Below are 22811 nucleotides of genomic sequence, written 5' to 3' on the forward strand. Positions count from 1 at the left end.
ATCTGGCGAATCCAAAAACTCAATATCTCCCCACGGTAATGACTGCAGTTCTTGAATAAAGAAACTTGAGTTGAAATTCTTGAAAGACCTTGTGGTAATATTTTTATGTCTATTGTTGGTACGAACTGCAATTTTCCGAACAACATATACAAGGCAGTGGTCGCTGATTCCGCAGTCAATCACTCCATGAGACACAACTCTTGATTCCTGGTTTGTAAAAATCAAATCGATTAACGTTTTTGAAGTTACCGTCATTCTAGTTGGTTTGTTTATAATTTGTGTGAGCTGGTAGACTTCACTGATTTCAGTTAAATTGATCAGTTCAGAATTTCTACTTTCAGCCAAATAATTACAGTTCATGTCACCAATGACAATAATCTCTTTGTTTTCAAAGTCGAGAGATTTAATTACATCGTCAAAATAGCAAAAGAATTCGTCTTCGGTTCCCGGGGGCCTACAAACAGCAACAATACAAAAAGGCTGAGAATTTGGTTTAAACATTTCTACAACAATTGCCTCGTAGATGTCGCTCATGAGGCTTGATCGTGTTTTGAAATTTATTGAAGAGCGAATATACGGACATACTCCTCCACCGTTACGATTTCTATTCCTCCTGACAATGTCATATCCTTGGAGGTGAATGCAAGAGTTATCAATTGAATCACTTAGTCTTGTTTCGTTAATCGCTAAAACATCCAGATTTTTGTCAGCTATAATAAGTCTCAACTCATCGATGTGAGCAGGGAGACTAGCAATATTCAAAGACGCAATTTTAAAACCCCTAGTTTGCGGTACTAGGGATAGACGTTTACGCACGTCAGTAGGAATAGAACTCTCGCTGTCACCTCAATGAGTATTACTAGAATTAAAATGCTTAATTAAATTAGAAGCAAACAGGGAATTACCTTCGTGTGAAAGGTGTAGGCCACTGGGTTTAAAATGATTCTTTCGATTAATGTTGTTGTGCGAAATAAACTTCCAACCTCTGTTGGCCGCGAATTTACGCAAACCGTTATTGATTTCCGTCACTTTACTATCGAGATTCGGCTTGTCGAGACGCTTTAAAAGTGAAGAGATCGTCACTTCACTTGTGCAGTTTTGAGAAATGTTATCGGCAAGGTTGACAATATTGTCAATAACTTGGCGGGACGTGTTCATTTGCAAATCGTTTGTTCCAACATGCAAGATAAGTTCATCGGGCTCTGCTCTTATCGTTGGTATGCAGTGCTCTCCATGTCCTCTGTTGTCGAAGCAGGGAACGATTTTACTGTCACCAATGGTGCATTTCTTGTCCTAGAGAGCCTCCATCCGTGTATGCCTTTCACAATAGAATCACCCAAGACAACAACATTTTTCTTTCTTGGTTGTTCATCGGCCTCGGTTTGCGCTGAAGTTCTAGAATTCGGTTGTGGTGACATCTTGGTTTTTTTCGTATTCGCTTTGTTCTTAGAACTTCCCGGTTTGTTGTTGCTGGTCGTCGACTGGTCTTTTATTGTCCCAGTTGTGCTGTTTGGGTTGGTAACTTATTCTTGGCCTTCAGAATTTAGCGGTTCCCTCGCTGGGTGACAGTCAGGCTTATTAATTAACTTGATGACAGTTAGTAAGCTGGCATTCTCGTTTCGCAGTTGTAAAATTTCGGATTTTAAGCGCTCGTTGTCACTGAGAAGAGCTGCAACTGAATTTGGATCAGAGAGGAGCGACGAGTTTTGTAGGAGACCTTTCAGTTCTTCGAGTTGTTTATCCAAAATGTCAATTCTTTGTGTTGTTTCTGAGCATTTGCATTTGCACTTGCACGTTAATTCATTCTCTGGTTGAAAAGAATCGCTAAGCTGGACATTTTCACTGGTAACACTGCCATTGTCTTCTTCATTACTGTGTATCATGACGTTTTCTTCTCCGTCCCGCCCTTCGGAGTATGCGTCGCCATCTTGTTCGTCACCTTCTTTCCGAATGTCTTTAGGAATAACGTCGCTGTCTTCCTTTGCCAGATTACAAAGCAGCAATTTTAGTTCGGCATGTTCTTTGCCTTGCACTAAATTTGTTTTTGTCGTACTATACCATTTCAGAACAATTTTAGATGTTTTGCAAGACAGCATGTTGTGCTTTGAATCGTCTTCCCACTTGCCGTCGTTGCAACCGTCGACAACGCTGATGAACGTCTTGATAAAATTTTTCAATTCATTTTCAGTGCCTGACCATGTGATTTTGTTATCTTCCTCGGAATACGATAGGAAATCTTTACAAGCCATTATGTATCAAAACAGTGGCTAAATAAACGAATTTCAATCAGAGAGAGAGAGAGAGAGAGAGAGAGAGAGAGAGAGAGAGAGAGAGAGAGAGAGAGAGAGAGAGAGAGAGAGAGAGAGAGAGAGAGAGAGAGAGAGAGAGAGAGAGAGAGATGAAAAACGTGCTTATGGCGGTTCGCCAAGTTTTCGTTGAGTTTTATTGTCTATGTGTTGAAGAATTGTACGATGTTTTCGCATAAGGCACTTAGCTAGCCTGTAAAGAGTACCGGATTAAAATTGTTTACATGGTCCTTCGAAGCCGGGTAGCAAGCGAAACTTCGTAAGACGAGCGATTGAAGCTACACTTCGACCGAAGAACGAGTATTTTCAAGTCATCACATTCTGGTATTCCCAGCCATTACATCCTTGATTTCCTTCCGTGAATACTGGATTTGTGCAAGGAGAATAACTGGGAAGAGTCGTCATTATGTCACTGAGTCTTGTTAAATCGAAGAGAATTCGTAGTGGACACAAAGCACATGTAAGAAGAGTGATAAACGATGCAAACGGGTTGGCGGGAACTTACGATCATGAAAACCGCGAGCACAGAAGTCGAGCCAAACATTATAAGTCTACTTTAACAAAAAAGATGGAATTAATCGCGGTACTCAACGAAACGATTTTGGCTTAAGTCGAAGAAGAGAACATAGAAGCAGAGATTGCAGATTCTTCCGAATTTATGGATGAAATAGATATTTGTTTGACAACACTCGAGGACGCCACGCGCGTGGAAGCTGAGAATGTTGTCGCGCCGCCGACGCAAGCAAATTCGTCTCGGCAAGGCCAGCAAGTCGATGCGCCAGGACATGGAGGTGGTGGTGGTTCAAAAGTGAGACTACCGAAATTAAATCTACCGTCATTCGATGGCAATTTCAAAGAGTGGTCAGCGTTTTGGGACAGCTTCGATTCAGCGATTAATTCAAATCAGTCGCTCACTCCTATTAAAAGGTTCTCTTATCTGCGAGCGTCGCTTCGAGGATCTGCGGCGGCCACTATCAATGGTTTGAGTTTGTCAAGTGCGAATTATGAAGCAGCCGTGGCACTGTTAAAGGAAAGGTATGAAGATCAACAAAAAATTATTAATGCTCATATGGATGCACTTGTTAATCTCCCTATTGTTGAAAATGCAGGTGAATTAAAGGCAGTGAGGCATCTTTATGATGAAGTGGAGGCAAATGTGCGAGCATTAAGTGCACTGGGCCGCAAGGCAGAAGAATATGGAGGTCTCTTGCTTCCTTTGATGTTTCACAAAATACCAGAAGAAATCAGATTAAGCATCTGCAATAAAGTCACTAAGGAAAATTGGAACTGGCAGTTTTGAAGGAACTTAAGCAGGAACTAGCAAACAGGGAACGTTGTTATTATTCAGCAGTCACACATTCCGGAGACATATCCACAAAGGAAGATTCAAAACTGCTCTTATATGTGCTCAAAGAGTACCATGCAGTTATTCAGGAACAATTGAATGCTGGTATAGTTGAAAGGGTTGAAGAAGATGGTGCACGGGAAGTAGGAGAAGTGCATTATCTGGCCCATCACCCAGTGGTTCGTCAGGATAAACAAACAACCAAAGTGAGAGTAGTTTATGATGCTTCTGCGTAAAGGAATGAAGGCCCGTCATTAAATGACTGTTTATATTCTGGTCCACCACTGTCAGAAACCATTGCAGATGTTCTGGTCAGATTCAGGTGCCACAGGACTGCACTCGTTGGTGACCTAGAAAAGGCCTTTCTAATGATTTCTGTAGCTGAAGATGATCGTGACGCCCTCAGATTCCTGTGGGTTGATGACCCATTTAGTGAAGAGCCCAAGATAATTGTACTCAGATTTGCTCGTGTAGCATTTGGCCTCTCTTCCAGCCCATTCCTTTTGAATGCTACACTCAAACATCGCATCATGGCATATGAAAGTGAAGACCCAGAATTTGTGCAGAAACTTCTTCAATCTCTTTATGTAGATGACATTATTTCTGGAGACAGTGATGACATTGGCGCTTACAAGTTGTACATAAAAGCCAAATCAAGACTTGCTGAAGGCGGATTTAATGCAAGAAAGTTTGTTTCCAACTCCACAAAATTAATGAGCCAGATCGAAGAGAATGAGAGATTGTTAGAAAACAGTTGCCATGGAGATAAATCCATTGCATCAAAGGAAAATGTTGAGACTATGATGGAAGAAGATGAATCATACGCAAAGAGTGCAACGCACAGTGGTAGTGCCCTACCTGCTACAGAGAAGGTCATGGGTGCACATTGGAACAAGGAGGAAAATCAATTGGTCCAGGATCTGAAAGAGGTCCTGGAGGATTCATCACTGGATGATTTGAGCCCAACAAAGCGTGATGTAGCACGGATCACGTCGAAGATTTATGACCATATGGGTTTTTTTTTTTACCCCAGTGACTGTCAAAATGAAACTATTTTGCCAAAGTTTATGTAAGAGGAAGATGGGGTGGGATGAAGCATTGGATGAAACATCATGAAAGATTTGGAGAAATCTACTGAAGAGCATGAAGGAGGCAGAGCCAATCAGGGTGCCATGATGCTACTTCTCTGGTGTCGCAGGGCAGGTGCCTACAGGGTTTCTGTGATGCATCGGTCAATGTATATGCAGCTGTAGTGTACTTGAAGATGGAAACGGCAGATGGAACATACCTCAAGTTTGTAACACCGAAGACAAGAGTTGCACCGCTTGTTGAGCAAACAATCCCACGCCTTTAACTGTTCTCAGCACTGATTTTGGCCCGAGTTCTTTCTCATATCCGATCTGTCTTGGAAGAGTTTATTTCCATATCCCAAGTAAGATGCTGGTCTGACTCAGAAATAACACTGTATTGGATTCGTGGAGAAGACCGTGAGAGGAAACAGTTTGTTCAGAACAGGGTATGTGAAATCAGAATTCTTGTGCCACCGAATGGCTGGAGTCACTGCTCAAGCAATGACAACTCAGCCGACATAGCATCGCGCGGAACATCACCAGCAATCTTGGCTGAAAGCACGTGGGTTTCAGGGCCAGACTGGTTGAAGTCATACGAAGGAGCAATGAAAATCAGTGAAGAAACCGCCAAGGTCAAACAAGCTCCTGTTGAATCTCTGCAGGAAGCAAAGAAGGAGCATCGTGAGCTAGCATCAAACCCACCCTGCTTGTCAGCTTCTTACAGGATCTTCTAGCCTGGTGGTGAGTGCCGTTATTGATTGCAAGAAATTCAGTACCCTACACAGATTGCTAACAATCACAGCTCTTGTTCTGAGATTTACACGAAAGCTAAAGCTTAAGGGGCGGGCGCCCGGACTTGTCCCAGTAGACATTACAGCAGATGATATCCTAGAAGCGCAATAACTTTGGATTAGAGATATTCAAGTCGAGTTAACGTCAAGTGCGAAGTTCAAGAACTGGTAAAGAGAATTTGGAGTGTTTTCAGACCCAAGAGGTATCCTGAGATGTAAGGGAAGGCTTGGAAATGCAAATTTATCAGGGTCACAGAAACACCCTGCCTTGTTGGACGCAAACCATCATGTCAGTTCACTCATCGTAAGAGCTTGTCATGTAAGAGTCCACCATAATGGTGTTAGAGAGACTTTGACTGAATTGCGCTCAAGATTCTGGATTGTTAGGGGAAGGCAAGTTGTAAAAATGCTTTTGCATGAATGCACAATTTCTCGCCGTCTACAAGGAAAGCCCTACAGTCCACCTACAGCGCCCCCTTGCCACCTTTCAGGATCACAAAGGAGCAACCATTCACCTTTACAGGTGTGGACTTCGCAGGCCCTCTCTATGTAAAGGAGAACAGTGAAATGTGTAAGACTTACGTCTCAGTATACACTTGTGCAGTCTTAAGAGCTGTAGACCTTGACACTGTTCCTGATTTGACAGCGGAGGCCTTTATCCGAAACTTTCGTCGATTTGCTGCGCGTCGTGGACTGCCTCGCGAATTGAATTCAGACAATGGGAAGACATTCGTCTCTGCCTCTATGATATTAAGAGCTCTGTTCAACTCACCTGCAGTAAGAAGACACCTTGCCAAGAGAGGAGTTAAGTGGACATTCAATCTTGAAAGGGCCCCCGGGTGGGGTGGTTACTTTGAACGATTAGTGCAGAGCGTGAAGAGGTGCCTGAAGAAGATCCTAAAGAATGCGAAGGTCATCAGTGAGGAACTCCAAACAGTACTAGCGGAAATAGAGGCAACACTTAATTCCAGGCCCCTCACATTTGTATCCAGTGGGGAAATCGAAGAGCCCCTGACTCCTTACCATTTATTGTGTGGGAGACGTTTATTGGCTATGCCAAACCAGGAAGAAATTGAAATCAGCCAACTGAATGCCAAAGAAGCTAGAGGGAGAGTAGCCCTACTCGAGCGACTAAAGGACCACTTCTGGATTCGCTGGAGAAACGAATATCTCCTTGAACTAAGGAATTCGCACCGGCTCAAAATGAAAGATGCAGAAGGTCAAACGGTTGCTGTCGGGGATGTTGTTATTATTCATGAAGATGGTGTGCATCAAGGGCTTTGGAAGCTTGGCCGAGTGGAATGCCTGATCAAAAGCAAGGATGGGCTTGTCCGTGGAGCGGTTGTCAAGTCAACCACATCCAAGAAAGGGAACCCCACACGGTTGAGACGCCCATTACAAAGGTTGTATCCATTGGAACTTGAGGCTCGTTCACAAGGGGATTCAACAGCAGCTATCCCAGATGTGTCTACTGGAACTGAGCATGCAGAGGTGCAGCCCAGACAGGGAGCAGCTTGCATAGCAGGCATAGCAGACAGCCCAGGTCTGTTAGATAGAGCTGAGGACACAGAAGAGCGACCCAGACGAGAATCAGCACGCGGAGCAGATAGAGAAAGGAGAACGCTTATGGAAGATAAGCTACTTTAGCAACGTTAATTCTTAAGTCCTACGAACAGAGAACCCTTAAAGGGGAACATTGAATGATTCTTAAGTTCTGAGAAAAGTGAACTCTTAAGAACCCTCAACCTTGAGAACAGTGGACATTTGTTTTCAGTTTGAGTATTGCCTTAGGAGTGGCGAACATTGTAACTTTGTCTGTAGGTTTAGGATCAAGGGTTAGTTGACCATTTGCAAAACTGGTCAACGGGGGGAGTGTCAGAGATTTTTCCCATGTATCTTCGGGACACGGGTGTTCTGTCGTGAATTGTAATACCTGTCGTGAATTGTAATAACAGTTGTCGTGAATTGTAATACCTGTCGTGAATTGTAATAACAGTTGTCGTGAATTGTAATAACCTGTTGTCGTAATTTGTAATAATCCGAGCTGTCGTGAATTGTAATACCACGCTTCTTTTTTTTTAATGTATATTATATATTGTAAAAGAAGCACCTAATAACGCTGTTAAAAAAAGGAGTTATAGGCTTCCACTAAACTTTCATCTTGAAAGAAAAAAAATTCCCAGGTGGCCGACATCCTAAGCCGCACAAATCTCGTTTTCGCTTGCTGCGTTGCCCGCGTGGTTGTCCTAGTGGCGTAGAGGTTATTAACGTCGACCAGTATGAGGTTAAAAATAACTTCAAATCTTACTCAGGGTGACATTTCTGTCAAACATTTATTCTTAGGACATATCGGCTCAGTCGGGCAAATGAAAATGCTGGCATGCTCTTGAAATTTATCCTAGAGTTTTGATGAAGTGTTATTTCATTTTTTAGGCATACTAAGGAAGAAGTCATCGAACTAGCTGTGATTGGTATGATAATGATTGATTTAACTATTTTTTAATAATGCAAAACGGCGATTTTAGATCCCATCTTAATCGTAATTTAAAGCAATTTAATCAACCTACGTTTTTGTTTCCTTTTTTTAGAGGTGAACGTTCCGAAATCCTGAAAATTGTGCGGGGCTTGCACTTGCACTACATTTTTCTGAAGAAAGAATTATTGTTATTATTTTAAGATTGGCTTTAGGCCTTGAACAGAGAAGAAATGAAAAAAAATTGATAGGTTCAGCATTCTAAAGTTGTTCCCAGGATTGCTTGCAATAAGTTCTGGGGGATATTTGTCAAATTGCTCGCCTTTGAACGCTTTTAGTCTCTGAAGTGAATGAATCCCTATTTACAGCCCACGTAATCTTTAAGTTATCGTTTTTACTCATGAAGACGTGTAGCTTTGAATTGAATCTTGTGTAAGGGAAAATTTGGCGGTCACTCACTCCTTTCCACGCAACCTTTTTTTGATAATTCCGCTGACCAGTGCAGGCCCTCAAAGTCTACTTCACACTGTTGGTTACCACGGGCGCAAATACGGTCGCACTCGGAGAGACCAAGCGCCACCGGCAAAGGTTTAGTTTCTTCCGAATAATGACTGGATTAACTCGTCAAATTACTGGGGGTTTTTTTAGCAAAACGAAAGCCGGAGTTTTCACTAGCGACGCAAGCGCAAGAACAAGCATAAGAGTTTTTTTTTTCACCATGAAAACGGCCTCGACGCAAGCATAAACACAAGCGCAAGCACAAAGACCATTTTTTTTTCTTGTTCTTGTGCTTGCGCCCGTACTCCCGCCTGTGTTTGCGTCGCTAGTGAAAACCAGGCTTAAAGAAGCCTTTTTTTCTTTGTTTGAAAGGCGTAACTCTCTATATAGAGCGTATGTGGTAACCGTGGAACAAAGTAAAAAAAAAAAAATTAAGAACAAGGCATTGTATTCTATATTGTTAATCTTGGTATGTCTAATTTGGTTACGACAACCACCAGAAAAAAATTAAAACACTTGTTAAACTCAAATTTAATGTTCAATGTTAATTTTCACAATAGACTGAAGGTAACGTAGCGATGCATTTCTTACTCCGAACTGTTTTATCTCCCGTTTTCATTTACCAGATTCCACTGGTGAAGAAAGTGACAGACCATCAGACCGCGAAATTTCATTATTACGCTTAATAGAATCTGCAAGGTATTTCAAGGTGCAGGCGGAATGTACAGCAAAGGTACTAATGAATTTGGGGGATAATCCGCTGCTCCCTGCAATAAGGGTAAGTTCAATGAAATTATAATAATGATGACAACAATGTATTCAGGTGGACGGGCTCCTATTTATTGGCGCGTTGGTGGCATTTAGAATCACGCTTTTCGTATCAGAGTGCGGAGCGGGCCTCATCAAACCGGAGTTCATTTCCAGTTTCTGTACAACTAGAAGCGTTAACGAATCGTATTTCACTGCATTAAGCAGCCCACGAAAAGGTATTGGGTTTACCGTGATCATCTTGTATTTTATCAGATCACCGAAAAGCTCAACGATCGGGCAGAAAAGGAAGAGCAGGAAAAGGAGGATTTCACTGGCCTTGCCAATCGTGTGGAAGAGTTTACGCTGCGTTTCCTTGACCCTTTGAAATATAGGGTGGATTTGAGGCGTCTCTTTTTGAAAAATCCCCACAAAGAGGTTCTTTTGGAGAGTGCTATACAACGTGAACAAAGAAAGGTAAAGGTTTAAACCCTAACAATGGAGATCTGCTAACATTCCTACACATTTTCCGCGCAATCGGCTTCAGAAGGTTTGGGAGTGAACACCTACCACAAAAATTATGAATTTATTAACAGGCAACGGTCCGGCATGACCTTAATAACTACAGTCATGTACAGGTCGACTTCACTTACTAATAAAACGCCAGTATGAAATACAAAAGCAGATTACCTTTTTGTATTTGATTTGGGATGTAAAGGTGGAATAGTTTATGTTTCTTTTCTTGCAGTTTTTTGACCATCCTATAATTACTGACATAATGGCGGACAGATGGTATGGGAGCTATCGTTACTATCCACCAAACCGCAAACTGAAGTGGTTTTTTCTCAACATGTGGTGTCTTTTTGACACTCTGCTATTTCCTCTAATCCTCTTGGGAGTTATTGTTAAAGGTAATGTTAAACTGCTCAAATATTAAAAAAAGGCTGTGACCAGGTAAACTCATACTAAGGTTAACCTTGAGCGTTGATAGCGTTGTTTTCATGGCCACAAATCGCGGACATTTGAGACCGCGCTGTGGTATGCTGCTTTCTTCTTAACAACAGAGAATCCAATAAGGGGGGTAAAAGTAGTGCTTTCCCCGTTGATTACGCACAGCCTCATAATATTTCGTCTGTGGTTCTGTACGATACGTCCAGCAGAAAATCTAAAAGAAGTGAGCTGTGCGTTGTGGAGAGAATAAGCGAGCAGCGGAAGGCGTATTGATACTCTGAACATCTGGTCGCACTCTTCTGTTCCTCACTATCACTCACCATTGAGTAATGGGGTGACGGTGAGGTGGGGATTTCAAGTCGCTGCTTCTTGAAAAGAACTGCCTTCTTATTAAGAAGCTCTGGTTCACTTGAGAGGAAAGGAACGCTAAACATAGATTTAAAATTATTACTACTTATAGGACATTTACAAGTGAACTGCCGCCGTTGGCTTTTTTCAAAACCAACCAGTAAATGATACGCTAAAATGGTGTATTACCATGGGGTTTTCACCAACGAAATTCCAGCCAACCCTTTTACCATTCCGCCGAAATGGTTTACTTTTTAAGGAGCGAGTACAACCTTAAATAGAGAGTAGAGTTTAATTGAGAATCTAACGAATCGCTAGATTTTCACGGAGACTTGAATCACACGTTTGATTGATGCACCTAATGTGCTTCAATGAAAGTTTAACATCAAAATGAGTCCCTAAAAATGCGATAATCTATCTATTTTCTCATGGTTTGTTTCTTTATCTAAACAGCTCGATGCTTAAAAGCTTTTACATCCAACGATGACAGTGAGTAAGACTTTGCATTAATCTCTGTCGTTGTTTCTGTATTTAGTTATTGTCCGCGTTTGAGATGTCCAACAGTTTATATTGATTCTTGTTATGCATCCTTTAACATATACGTTCTACTCACTTTTTTTTTATATTTTCTCACTCGGTGCATCTGCGATTCTGGCACTGGGCCGATTAGGATTTGTGTTAAAACGGGGTCTGGGAACTGGGATTTGGTAACCCGCCTTTAGGTCACTCTTGACGACCAGGATATTTCAATCAAGATGGGTCGATATTTTTCATTTGTCTCCTTCCTTTTTTTTTTTTTTTTTTTTTTTTTTTGCGATTTTATGTATCTCACATCCGCAAAAAAAACAAACAAACAAAAAAAAAAAAAGCAAGAAGCTGTTTCCCGCTTATACTCGGGCCATATTTGACTGTGTGGTGCGTAAGCTTACAATCTTGTAGCAGTGATAACCTCCGGCATCACCAATTCCCCCAAGTAGATAGCCTGCGAGCAAGCTCTCTTTAGATAGCTTGCTCGCAGGCTGCCAAATCATAGATACAGAGATATAGTGAGGCAATAAGTAACCACCAGATAGAATTGCATTTCTTGCAGTCAGAATGAAATACAGGGGAAAACGACATCTGTCATACGAATGCTTTTTATAATCCCCGGGCTTTAATCCTTACATTTTCACCTTTCGTTTAGAGACAGAAACCATTTGTACGGTCCTAATATGTATGTGGCGCCGGGTCAATGACGGATCGTAATTTTCGGTATGATCTAGACCGGGCGGGGGGGGGGGGGGGGGTACGCCCTTATGTGACCTTAACGGTGACGTGCGGCCCGATAGGGTATGGTTTTCAGGGTGTTTTGTCTTGAATGGGGTATGTATTTTCATCACTTTCTGTCTTAAACAGGGTATTCCTACAATGGCTTAAACAGATTGTGATTGCCAATGCATTAAAATACAGTAAGAAACTAGTATTAAACAGGGTGTCATTTTGGGTTAAATGTCTTAGAAAGGGCCTGAAAATTTTGAATTCTGTCTTAAACGGGACAGGGAAATCAGAGAATTGTGTCTTAAACAGGGTCAGGGTTTGAACGCCCGGGCCGCACCTCCCTACCCAAGCATCTGTTGAGTACCCCCCCCCCCCCCCGCCTCCGGGGATCTAGAGTAACGTTACGCATCACGCGTACGTTATCCTTGTACGTTTTTCAATGTTTCGCTGTTTATATTTTTAAATGAAATTCAGGAGAAAGCATTTGTTATTCACCTTCCATTTGAAGACAGAAACTGTTTCTACATTTATTGTTTTTCTATAGTAAACGTGAGACATCTTTATTTATCTTGGTCCGCGGGGTCATAGACTGATTTAGTTGCCAAATTTTCGGTTAAACTATCCTTGAGGAACTAAAAAAAGCTAAGTAAATAAAAAACGATTAGAACCTTTCGAATTTATAAAAGTGCTAGTAATGAAAAGATGAAATATGAATGGTTGAAAAAAAACTTGGAAAGTTAAAAGATGCACAAACGACACTATAAAAATAGACATATAAACAGATTAAGTTTCCTCGCGTCTGTTCATCGCATAAAGTTTAAAAGTCTTCGCCTTGGAAATAGAAAATGCCTCTCTAGGCAAGCGAATGCCGTTTCTGTTAAAGTTTATAAATTCTAGAGGAATAAGTCTTATTTTAAGTCATTTGTGTTTTGCATCTGCCATCCTGTATGTGACACGTCATGTGGTGAACTTCAGACTCGGCACCTCACGGCGGAGATGCACAATCTGCGAGCCAGCGAGGCATGCAAGGCAGACGTGTGAGGCACTCAGGTTAGCCTAAAAAAACACTCCGGTTAGCCTAAAGAGCACTCCAGTTAGCCTAAATAGCACTTAGGTTAGCTTAAATAGCTCCCCGGTTAGCTTAACGGTAAGCAGTTTATGTTGTGGTTGTTCATGCCTCGCATGCCTCGCATGTTTTGTTCATGCCTCGCACGTCTGCCTCGTATGCTTCGCTGGCTCGCATATTGTAAACACTCCTCACGGCCCGAAAACAAAGAACGCGACCGAGAATTTAAAGAATTTTATAACGCGACGAAAACTTAATTCGTGCCAGCCGAGTACAAAAAACGAGACCGAGAACAATAACTCGTGGCTCGAAGTCTTATCTCTCGGCCCATCGCGACCCCAAAAAGAAAAAAGAATTTGATAACGCTACCGAAACCTTAACTCGTGCCGCCTTACGGCCCGAGTAATAAAAAAGCTGATCAAAGGTCAGCCATCTTGACCTCAAGATCAGTCAATGACCGGTATATATTTACATACTAAATTAAGTTTTGCTTAGATTTTAGATGTAATCGTGAGACATTATATTTGACTATACTATACTGTAGGTATACAAAAAAAAATACTGTAGGTACACGCACTTGTATTATCTTATTTCACATTAGTTATTAGTTGTAATAATATATACTGCGTAATTCTGTTTCTGACTGCAAACTCGTATACGTACCTTTATCAAATAACGATTTGACAAACGCTTGCTTGCTAAACTCTTTTAAATGACCGGTATAACCCTTCTCTTTGACAAAAATATATTTTAACTATTTTATTTCATTTATGAACTAGGTTCTGGTGATGAAGGTGATTCACTAGGTAAGTATTTCATATCCATTCTTGTATACTTTTATCAATTTGACAGACACTTCCTTACTAAATTTTAACGACTAGTAGGACCCTTCCCTTTGACAAAATATATTTTAACTTTTTGTTTCATTAATGAACTAGGTTCTGATGATGGAAGTGATTCACTAGGTAAGTATTTATCCTGTATACTTTTATCAATTAACAATTTGACAGACACTTCCTTACTAATTTTTAACAACTAGTAGAACCTTTCCCTTTGACAAAATATATTTTAACTTTTTGTTTCATTAATGAACTAGGTTCTGACGATGGAGGTATTTTACCAAGTAAGTATTAAATAACCCATTCTTGAGGATAATCTTGGTTGGTTGCGAAGTGGTTACCCCTAGGGTAATGAGGCCTGCGTTCGATTCATTAACCCCACCTCATATAAAAGTGGGTCGAGTTTGTTGCTGGTTCTAGGCCTTTGCTCTGAGAGGTTTTCATCCAGGTACCCCTCCTCAAAAACCAACTATTCCAAATCCCAATTCAACCTGAAAAGAGTCTCCAATTGCTACACTTTTCCAAATAAAGTTGCTTCGTAAAAAACCGATTTATTTATGTTTGAGTTATCTCTTTTGCGTATATAACGACCTCCATGGCCAACCAATAAACAAAAGTCGCAACCAGCATTACCATCAAAGTTGTTGGTTCACGTGGTTGTAAAATTAAGGTGGCCGGACACAGTTTTTTGGTATACAGGTCAAAACCAAGGTGATTTTCAATATAACAGAATGATCATTAGTTGTATTACCACTTACCTCTAAAAAATTTGTCAGCAGGAAGTACATACATAAATTATTTCATGACCCCTCACTTCATCTTTGTTCGGGACATGCTGACGTACCTGGCCCTCCTGGGACTACACTTCGCAATTTGTCTTGAACCTTCCCAGCTTTCATTCAGTGGTCTAGAGTGGGCCATTTTGGTTTTCCTCTTGGGTCGACTCTTAATGGAAATAAATCAGGTCATATGTGACAAGGGACATGCCAAACAGAGCGAAATCTCAACCGCTGAATGCACAACATTATTGGCGCAAAGGAAAAAACCCAGGTAGTTTATATAACATTACTCTCTTTTTTCTAATTGTCACTTCCTCCACTTTCTTTGTACATTAGTGAACAATAGCCCACTAGTCTGAAAGTGGAAATATTGTTGTGGTCCAATAAATTTTTTGTCGCTGGTCTGAATTTAACGGTCTTCAAGAAATGTATGAACTACCCTAGTAGGCCAATTGCTGTTTTAGTGCATATAGTCGTTAGCCATAACCATAAAGGTACAAGGAGCTTTTCATTATAACTCAGACTTTAACTGCTCCTTATACCACACTAACTGGAAGATTGAACTTGTCTGGGTGATTTATAGTCGAGCTGACAAAGAAGACATTACCTTGAACATATGGATGATGGAAGGAATTTCTCTTGTATTTAATCTTTTTAAATTTACTACTCCTTGCACCACACTCATTGTAAGGTTTAACTTGTCTGGTTTAGTTAAGTTGAGCTGACCTAGAAAATATGCGGTTGATGGAAGACATGGCTAACCCTGCCATGTTCCTTACTTGGGACTGTTCTTCCAACTATAGCTAGAGAGCTTACGCAGCCTTGCGGTGTGATTTACCTAAATCTAGGCTGTGTTGTAAACACCAAAAGATACCAACAAACTAAGTGGTTTCAGGAAATACAGAATACGCAACCAGTCAGGTAGTGAAGGGGTAAATGTTTTACCAATTTAAACCTTTGAGGGGACCTGAGCAAACCTGCCTTCAAGCGCAGCCTTACATTTCTCAACTAAATCACTATCCTAAAATTCTCTTGACAACAATATAGATACGACTTGCCTACCGGAGGCCAAAAGAAACTCAAGAAGTATGTCAGGTACGTAACCTTGTCAATAATTGCCAAACGTTTTTCTTAAACTACATAATTCAGTTTTTTTTACAATGTCATTGAACATAAGGTGTTTTGCTATGACCGTCACATTGATGACAATAAATTTATAATGAGTTGTCAATGAAAAGGCCTTTGGAGGGGCCATAGAATATCCTTATTGTAAAGGCGGTCTAATATATTTTTTTAATATTTCAAAGGCAGTTGTTAGGCGAGAGCTTTTTTAAAGTTTAAGTGGGAAATTTTGAAAAAAAATTGACCCTGTTATCATAGAGTTATTAAAACTTGCAGGTGTTACCGAGGCTGACTTGGCAATGAGGCAGGTTTACTTAAGAAATAAGCGGGTTTTATACTTAAGATGCATAATGCATCTTAGGCTTCGATAAATTTCGCTTGTGCATTTGCTTGTGCCTGCCGGCAGTGCTGGCAAGAATACTAATTTTACTAATACTCTTTTGTAATGTCGCGAGGGTTTAGGTGATTCGAGCGCTGTTCAACTAGAGCCATGTGAGATGATTTGGATATCTTTAATGTCTATTATTATTTTCTTGTGTGTGTGTGTGTGTGTGTGTGTGTGGGGGGGGGGGGGGGGGGTTGTTTCTCTAAAGGCGCTCGCGGAACCCCCTGGGGAGAAATGCTTCTAATAATATCTCAAAAAAATCTCTAAAGACCATCAATCCAGAAAAAAAATAATAAAACAATACGGATGTCATGTTATTTTTTTTTTCCTTTACAGAGATTACTGGAACTTTTTCGACATCCTCTTTCTCTCCATTTTTTTCTGTGTGATATTGCCCCTGAGAATATTTACCTGGAAGACATCGGAATCAGTAACTAACAACCGTGCCCTAGTGGTAGCTGGGTATTTGTATGGCGTCAACACAATGTTCCTTACGATCAGAGTTTTTGGTCAAATTTTGGAGACAATGAGGGGGATTGGCACAATTCAGATTGCCTTATTTCGGATAATCAGAGATGTAGTTGTAATTCTGGTGCATTTTATTACAATTACTGTGGCTTTTTCTGGTGTGATGACTAAAGTCTATGTAGCCGAGTCTTCGATGGTTGAACAGGATACGCCAGGAAAAACAACGTAAGTGGAAAGTAAACAGTTTACTGTGTTTAATCGAGATGAGATTTATCTTATCCATTTACCAAGTCAAAAATTAAAGTTCTGCCTTATCTACACGCCAGCAATATCTTATCCATCTTGTCAGTTTCAGTTCGTATGGCATCCCAACAATTAAGAAATAAAGGTTTAAAACAGGAAAAGTACTGCCAAAGATATTTGGTTTAGAAAGTAGATCTAAAGAGCGTAGAATTACTTTAGGACTTTGACACTTTCATTCTACTTTCATTGCTAGAAGGCAGCCCTTATCTTGTTCGCCAAGAAAACTCAAAAGTACCAGAGGATAATACGTTTAGATAGTGTAGGATTCGAGTTGAAGACAAGAATCGATCTTCGCCACAGGCAGCTGCAAAAACCAAACATTGAGACAAACTGAAGTGTGGTTGTGTCTTTTCTCTTTTCTTTCAGTATTTGTCACGAAACGGGAATAAATTGGTAAGTTTAGCAGCTATCAACTTAATAATAATAATAACCTTTATTTGCGCTTTTTTTAATGTACATAGTTGATTCTTACAATCTTGTAGTGGTAATACATAGAATTAAATTAATTATTAGTTAAAATAATGTGCAAGCAAGAAAGCTAAATGAACCATTTGGTTATCTTGTTAGCTCCCTGGCTAATTTAGGTTCTAGATAACAGGCAAAAAAGAAAGAAATAAAAATGAAAAAGCAAAAGGAAGGAAGAACTTATTAATTGTAAAATGTTAACTTATGTTACGAGGTCAGCATAAAAGAGAATTAGTTCATTTGTTGTTCTGACATTAAATAACGTATAATTTGTTTCGGAAAAGGAGACACACTTTGTATGAGTTTTTTTAAGGGAGTTGGAAGGTCTTTCCAGATATCGGTTGCCATGAAGGAGATAAATTGTTTACCTACATTAGTTCGGACGTTCAAGTTATAAAGATTATGCTTAGCTGCATATCTTGTGTTGTAGCCATGTATATTACTAGCATATTGAAACAAGTCATGTTGTCGAACACTTCAGACAGGAGGCCTTTATGCCACTTTTAGGGCCAATTATTTAAACAGAGTCTAACTTAGGACCCGTCTTAAGACAATAAGTTGGCCTCCAAATATGTTCATAAGTGGTTTATTTTGAGTAGATAAATAGTTTTCTAGTCTGGGATGCAAGCCTTCCTGTTGCCGTCGGCAGTAGACAATGTTTAGATATAACTGGTGGCAAAATTGAAAATGACTTGGAGCGTGGTCTAAACTGACTTTTAATAACTGACCCTTATCGTTTATTGTTCTCTTCTTGTTACCGTTCGTAATCGACTTGGATTCACGGGAGAAACGGAATGACATGCACAACTGACAATCAAGTGTTGTATGTGACGTAATATATCAAACACGAGGAAGAGCGTTTCATCAGATATCCAGACACTGAGAAGTAGGTTGATAAAACGAGGCGCAGCCGAGTTTTTTTTTAAACGACTTCGAGGTGTTTGGATATCAGATGAAACACACTTTCGAGTGTTTGATATGGCTTCTCAATGATCAATAATTCTTAGAGAAATTCAAGGCTAAAGTTGTATGGCGTCAACACAATGTTCCTTACGATCAGAGTTTTTTGGTCAATTTGGCCCTAATTATGGTAATTAGGATCACATATCCAAATCACGGTCACGGTAGTGATTTTCTTTGTTTTCTCTTGATGAATTATTAATGAGTTTGAGAAGAACTTTTCAAACTTATACACTATCAATAACAATTTAAATTCATCCGTTCATCCGTCCTTCAATCCAACCATCCATCTATCCATCTATCCACCTCATGAGCAACACAATGATGTTTTAATCTGTAAAACTGGTAATAAGACTAGCTTTGAGTGTAGTATCTTTTGAGGCCGTTGCTCGGGAAAAAATCATTTTGTTTTAACCCAGCACATGCTTGCTATTATTTGGATTTATTTTACCAATACTCCGTATGCAATCAGTACAGGTATGGCTCATTTGATGGCGTCATAATACTTCCTGTCGTCATTACTTCATTCAAAAGAGAAAATAAGAAAGAAAAAATTAAATTGAAGTTTGGTTTCACTTTTTCCTTTGTCGCAAAAATCATCGTTACGTTTTGAGGGAAACAGAATCTATTTTAAGAGCTTTACAAGACAGCAATTAGACTTTATTCAAACCAACAAAATTCATGTTATTGACACCGGAAGTTGAATGATCAGCTCGCTAAGTTACATGTCACGTCATACTTTGTGATAGAACATTTTGTAATAAAAAAGGACATTAGTCTCCTCTCCGAAAGTGTTGGTTTTCAAGGCATTTTTTTCCTTCACCTAAACAAAAAATGTTTAGCAGAAAAGGGTTCATATTTTTTTCTAGGCGGGATAATTCTGCTACAGTCGCACTTTCCTTGCGACCACCTTTCTTGAGCGACACCGTTTCCAAAATACCAATTTTTCTCAGTCAAAGTGTTAAGTTGGAATCTCTCGTAAGCGACTACCTCTTGTAGGCAACCGCGACTACTTTTAGAGACGGAGACTTGCAGTTTTCTTTTGTTTTTAACCACTTGTGACCACTTGTCACATACGTCTCCATCTCTATCCCCTGTCGGAAGTCGGACAATTTGCTTTTATAACATAATCACATGTACAATCTTGGGTGGTACCGGAGACATAAATGTCACATTCCGAGTACCGGGTTTCCCGTAAAAGACTTGTCCCATTAGCCGTATTTGTGGCTACTAAATCTCTGGAGTCACCAAATGCTGGCCTCTCACAAGCGACCACTTAGGCTTGACATTTTTGGTGGTCGCTTTAGGTAGCCGAACACAGTTTTCCAGTGTACAGGTGTTACTAAACATTATTTGAAAACTACGCGTTTCTGGGTACCCGAAATTAGCACGGTGCAAGATTAACTAAGAACGGTAAAATTTTGATCCCAAGGTGCCGTTGCCATTGCAGCGCAGCAAGCTATTAACCGTCCACAAATAATGGTTTTCCTTAATTTTTAGAAAACGCACTCTTTAGATTTTTCCATTTTTTGTATCCAGAAAAACCCTCAAAATACTGACACAGTGAAGCTGCTTTCATGTAATTTTAACAGAGAGATCTCCTGTAAATGTTGGTTTTGAACTTAAATGTTTTTTGAAGATACTCTCTGTTAGATTTTGGTTTTTGTTTGTAGGCGAGTTACGCTTTTAGAGAACTACTGTTTTGACATATTTCACGAAATTCTTAACGAGCGGTTCCCTAAAAAGCAGTCCATTTCCATTAAAAGAAACAGTCACAAGCAAAGACGAAAAGCGTCAAAAAGGCTTAGCGCTTCATGAACTCACTTTCTTTGTTCGGTGATAAATGAATAAGGATTCACAAAGAAGAAACTGAGTTATTTTAAGAACAAAACTCACATTTGAGATCTATTTCGTATAAAATCGAGGTATCGATAGTATTTGCTTACCACAACCCTAGTGCGCGCTTGATAGCGTCACTAACAGAATCTGTAAAGCGCGTGCAAACTATGTTCGGCCACCTTAAAGTACGGAAGGTTTGACTGTGTATGTGTTTTGTGGTGCCAATAGTTGCTCGCAACACCAAAAATTGTTTGGCTCATCATTGAGGGTAAGGTGGCGCCTCTGCATATAAATACGTGTATTGTCGTGTTAAGCCAAGTCAGTGTTTCAAGTATATATGAGGCAGGCTGATGAAGGGTATTACAGTTTGCATTTCATATGGCGGTTACGAATAAGGCAATTTTTGAAATAACATTCTATTACAAAGGCAAGAGATTAATCCTTTTGAGAAACCAAAAGGTTCCCTAAAAGGTCGTTAAAGGTGGTTTTGCACGAGATTTTCGAGACATACGCAAATATCCATTTGAGTAAAAATCTTAATGCATGTTATTTGTTTAATCCACTTATCCTAATTTTGCGGCCCTAGGCTGTCATGATTCATTAACGGATCGCCATACAAGTTACAATTAAACTGGTGACCTGCTTTTATGGCCTTGGCTCCCACGAGTCTCTTGTAGCTCAGTGGTGGAGCTTCCTTACTACTAATCGGAGGGTCTTAGGTTCCATTCCTGATAGGAGGACTCGGATTTCCTTTTCCCGAGTATGTCACTCACTGTGTTACTCTCTGAATAATACGTCATTCTCAACATTGTACATTATTGCTTATTTTCGAAGGCTTTTGTTGCAATTGACCATACATCCTTAAGATCATGAATGTGTCATCTTTACTAATAACTTTCCTAAAGATTGGTACCTTTAAACTTATCAGTATCGGCATTGAGTTGGCATAAGAACAAGGTCATCACGGCATCAGGTCTTACCTGACAACACGTAACCTCCAACATTTAAATTCTTTGTTTTTTTTTTTTTTTTTTTTCAGTTGGTGGAAGATGACTCTTCACCTGCTAATGTCTTTACTGGAGTTATCTGAGGGTTTGGATTTCCTCAAATCAGTTGATTCTACTTCAGACATTATAGCAGGTCTATTGTTTGCTATTTACCTTGTCATGGCAGTCATCCTTCTGGTAAATATGCTGATTGCATTGCTATCCAACACATACCAGCGAGTGCAAGTAAGTGTTTATTGGAGACCGTTTTGTTCTTGTTCCTGTGGGTTCTCAGATCTATCCATGTTGTTGACATGGCAACCCCAGCACAACGTCGCTGTTTAAAAAGCGTAATTACATTATCTATTACACACAACCTTCATGTGCTCTGTTCCTGCAACATTTCTCCTATGCGAGTACAAATAAAGGGGCTGTTGTCACCCCTTCATGTTCCTGCTTTATGTCCCCTATATGTACCAACCAGTACGATATTGTTGATTGCACCCTGCGCGCTGTCCGTAACGTTAGTGAGCTTATGCAACTGGATAGCTGAATTAGCAAGTGTAACGTTAATTACACAGCGGCTACTTTCGTATCATCTTTCCTCAACTGCCCTATCGCATAATATGACCGACATTGACTGGCGTGAGGACAGCCTATGAGTACAGACTTGACTTTTTATTGCATGTTGTTAACGGATGTTTGAGAAGCATGATTGAATACTGCGGGACTATTGCCATTAATACAGATTATAGTGACAAATGTCCAATTAGCCTTCATACCCAGAGATTACTAGTCATAATGTAGACAACTGTTTGTCTTCGTTTCTCATTTCATAGCGGTTATACTTCACATAAACTTTCAAATTCTAGCAGTATGCAGGATGTTTGTCCTGTAACATCAGGTCAGCGGTTATATTTAGCGCATGCCTATTGAATAAAGTGTGTTCATGTCCATCCGCCATCTTGAGTGTATGTTGTGTCTTCTCGGAGAACACTTCATGTCCCATGAACCCAGTTTAATGGCCATTTCTCTCACGCGTCCCTTATAACTTAGCCGTAGAGCATCCGAAGTAGTAATCGGAAGGCCAATAGGCTCGACTGGTGTTAGGTAACGGCTGTGTCACAGACTGAATAGAACATCATTCTAATTTGTTTACATAGACAAAAGAGGGGTGCCGACCGCTATTTCGGTGGATATCTATTCAGAAGGCTTCAATCGCGCAGGGAATTCAAATTTAATTGAAAAGAAAATCTAATTCCTCTCAATTTTGAAGGGCCAAGAATGTAGCTAAAAGTGCGAAAAATATCAGGTAGTATATTCGAGGAATACGATTCCGTCCTCTAAGACAGGGCTCAAAACCGGCTGGGCATGCGCAGTGAGAGCCATGCCTTCTTCCCGCCATTCGATTTTCAAAATGGCGGACGACGAATCAAAATTCAATACGTCAACGGCCCTTCACAGCACCCTGCTTGCTCTTAGTTCGCAAAAACAAACGGCAAGGACTTGCACAAACACTTGTGTTCAAGTTTTTACTCTGATCGAAGTGATCGAGTGTTTTCCAGTTTTTCAAGCGATGAACACACCTCCTTTACGGGAAATTTGTAGCGCTACTGAATTTAAATCAAGGTTCAGTTTTGCCGTAATATAAGGTCCTGTCACGTTTGCTAAGGTTTTGAAGCGAAACTTTTTGTAGCTTGTTCATTTCTATGGAACATATCAAATATGACTTTTGATCTGTTCTGACGCAAATTTTTAAATGCCTCTCGTTCATGGACTTCAATCACATTGGTAAAGACGAAGAGGTGGACGA

General features: G+C 40.2%; 1 protein-coding gene across 1 annotated transcript in view; it reads left to right on the plus strand.

The window, feature by feature from the left end:
• Positions 1–22811, plus strand: part of LOC146467382 (short transient receptor potential channel 5-like) — a 61389-nt gene that overhangs the window by 15030 nt on the left and 23548 nt on the right. The window contains exons 4-15 of the mRNA XM_085126045.1: positions 7946–7983; positions 9110–9261; positions 9507–9707; positions 9979–10141; positions 13632–13658; positions 13791–13817; positions 13949–13975; positions 14471–14741; positions 15518–15565; positions 16314–16670; positions 17115–17141; positions 21052–21244. Coding sequence (XP_084982171.1) covers positions 7946–7983; positions 9110–9261; positions 9507–9707; positions 9979–10141; positions 13632–13658; positions 13791–13817; positions 13949–13975; positions 14471–14741; positions 15518–15565; positions 16314–16670; positions 17115–17141; positions 21052–21244 — 1531 coding nt within the window. The remainder of the gene's footprint in view (positions 1–7945; positions 7984–9109; positions 9262–9506; positions 9708–9978; positions 10142–13631; positions 13659–13790; positions 13818–13948; positions 13976–14470; positions 14742–15517; positions 15566–16313; positions 16671–17114; positions 17142–21051; positions 21245–22811) is intronic.

This window comes from Pavona decussata, unplaced genomic scaffold, assembly GCF_977016875.1.
Source record: "Pavona decussata unplaced genomic scaffold, jaPavDecu1.1 SCAFFOLD_137, whole genome shotgun sequence".
Lineage (NCBI taxonomy): Eukaryota > Metazoa > Cnidaria > Anthozoa > Scleractinia > Agariciidae > Pavona > Pavona decussata.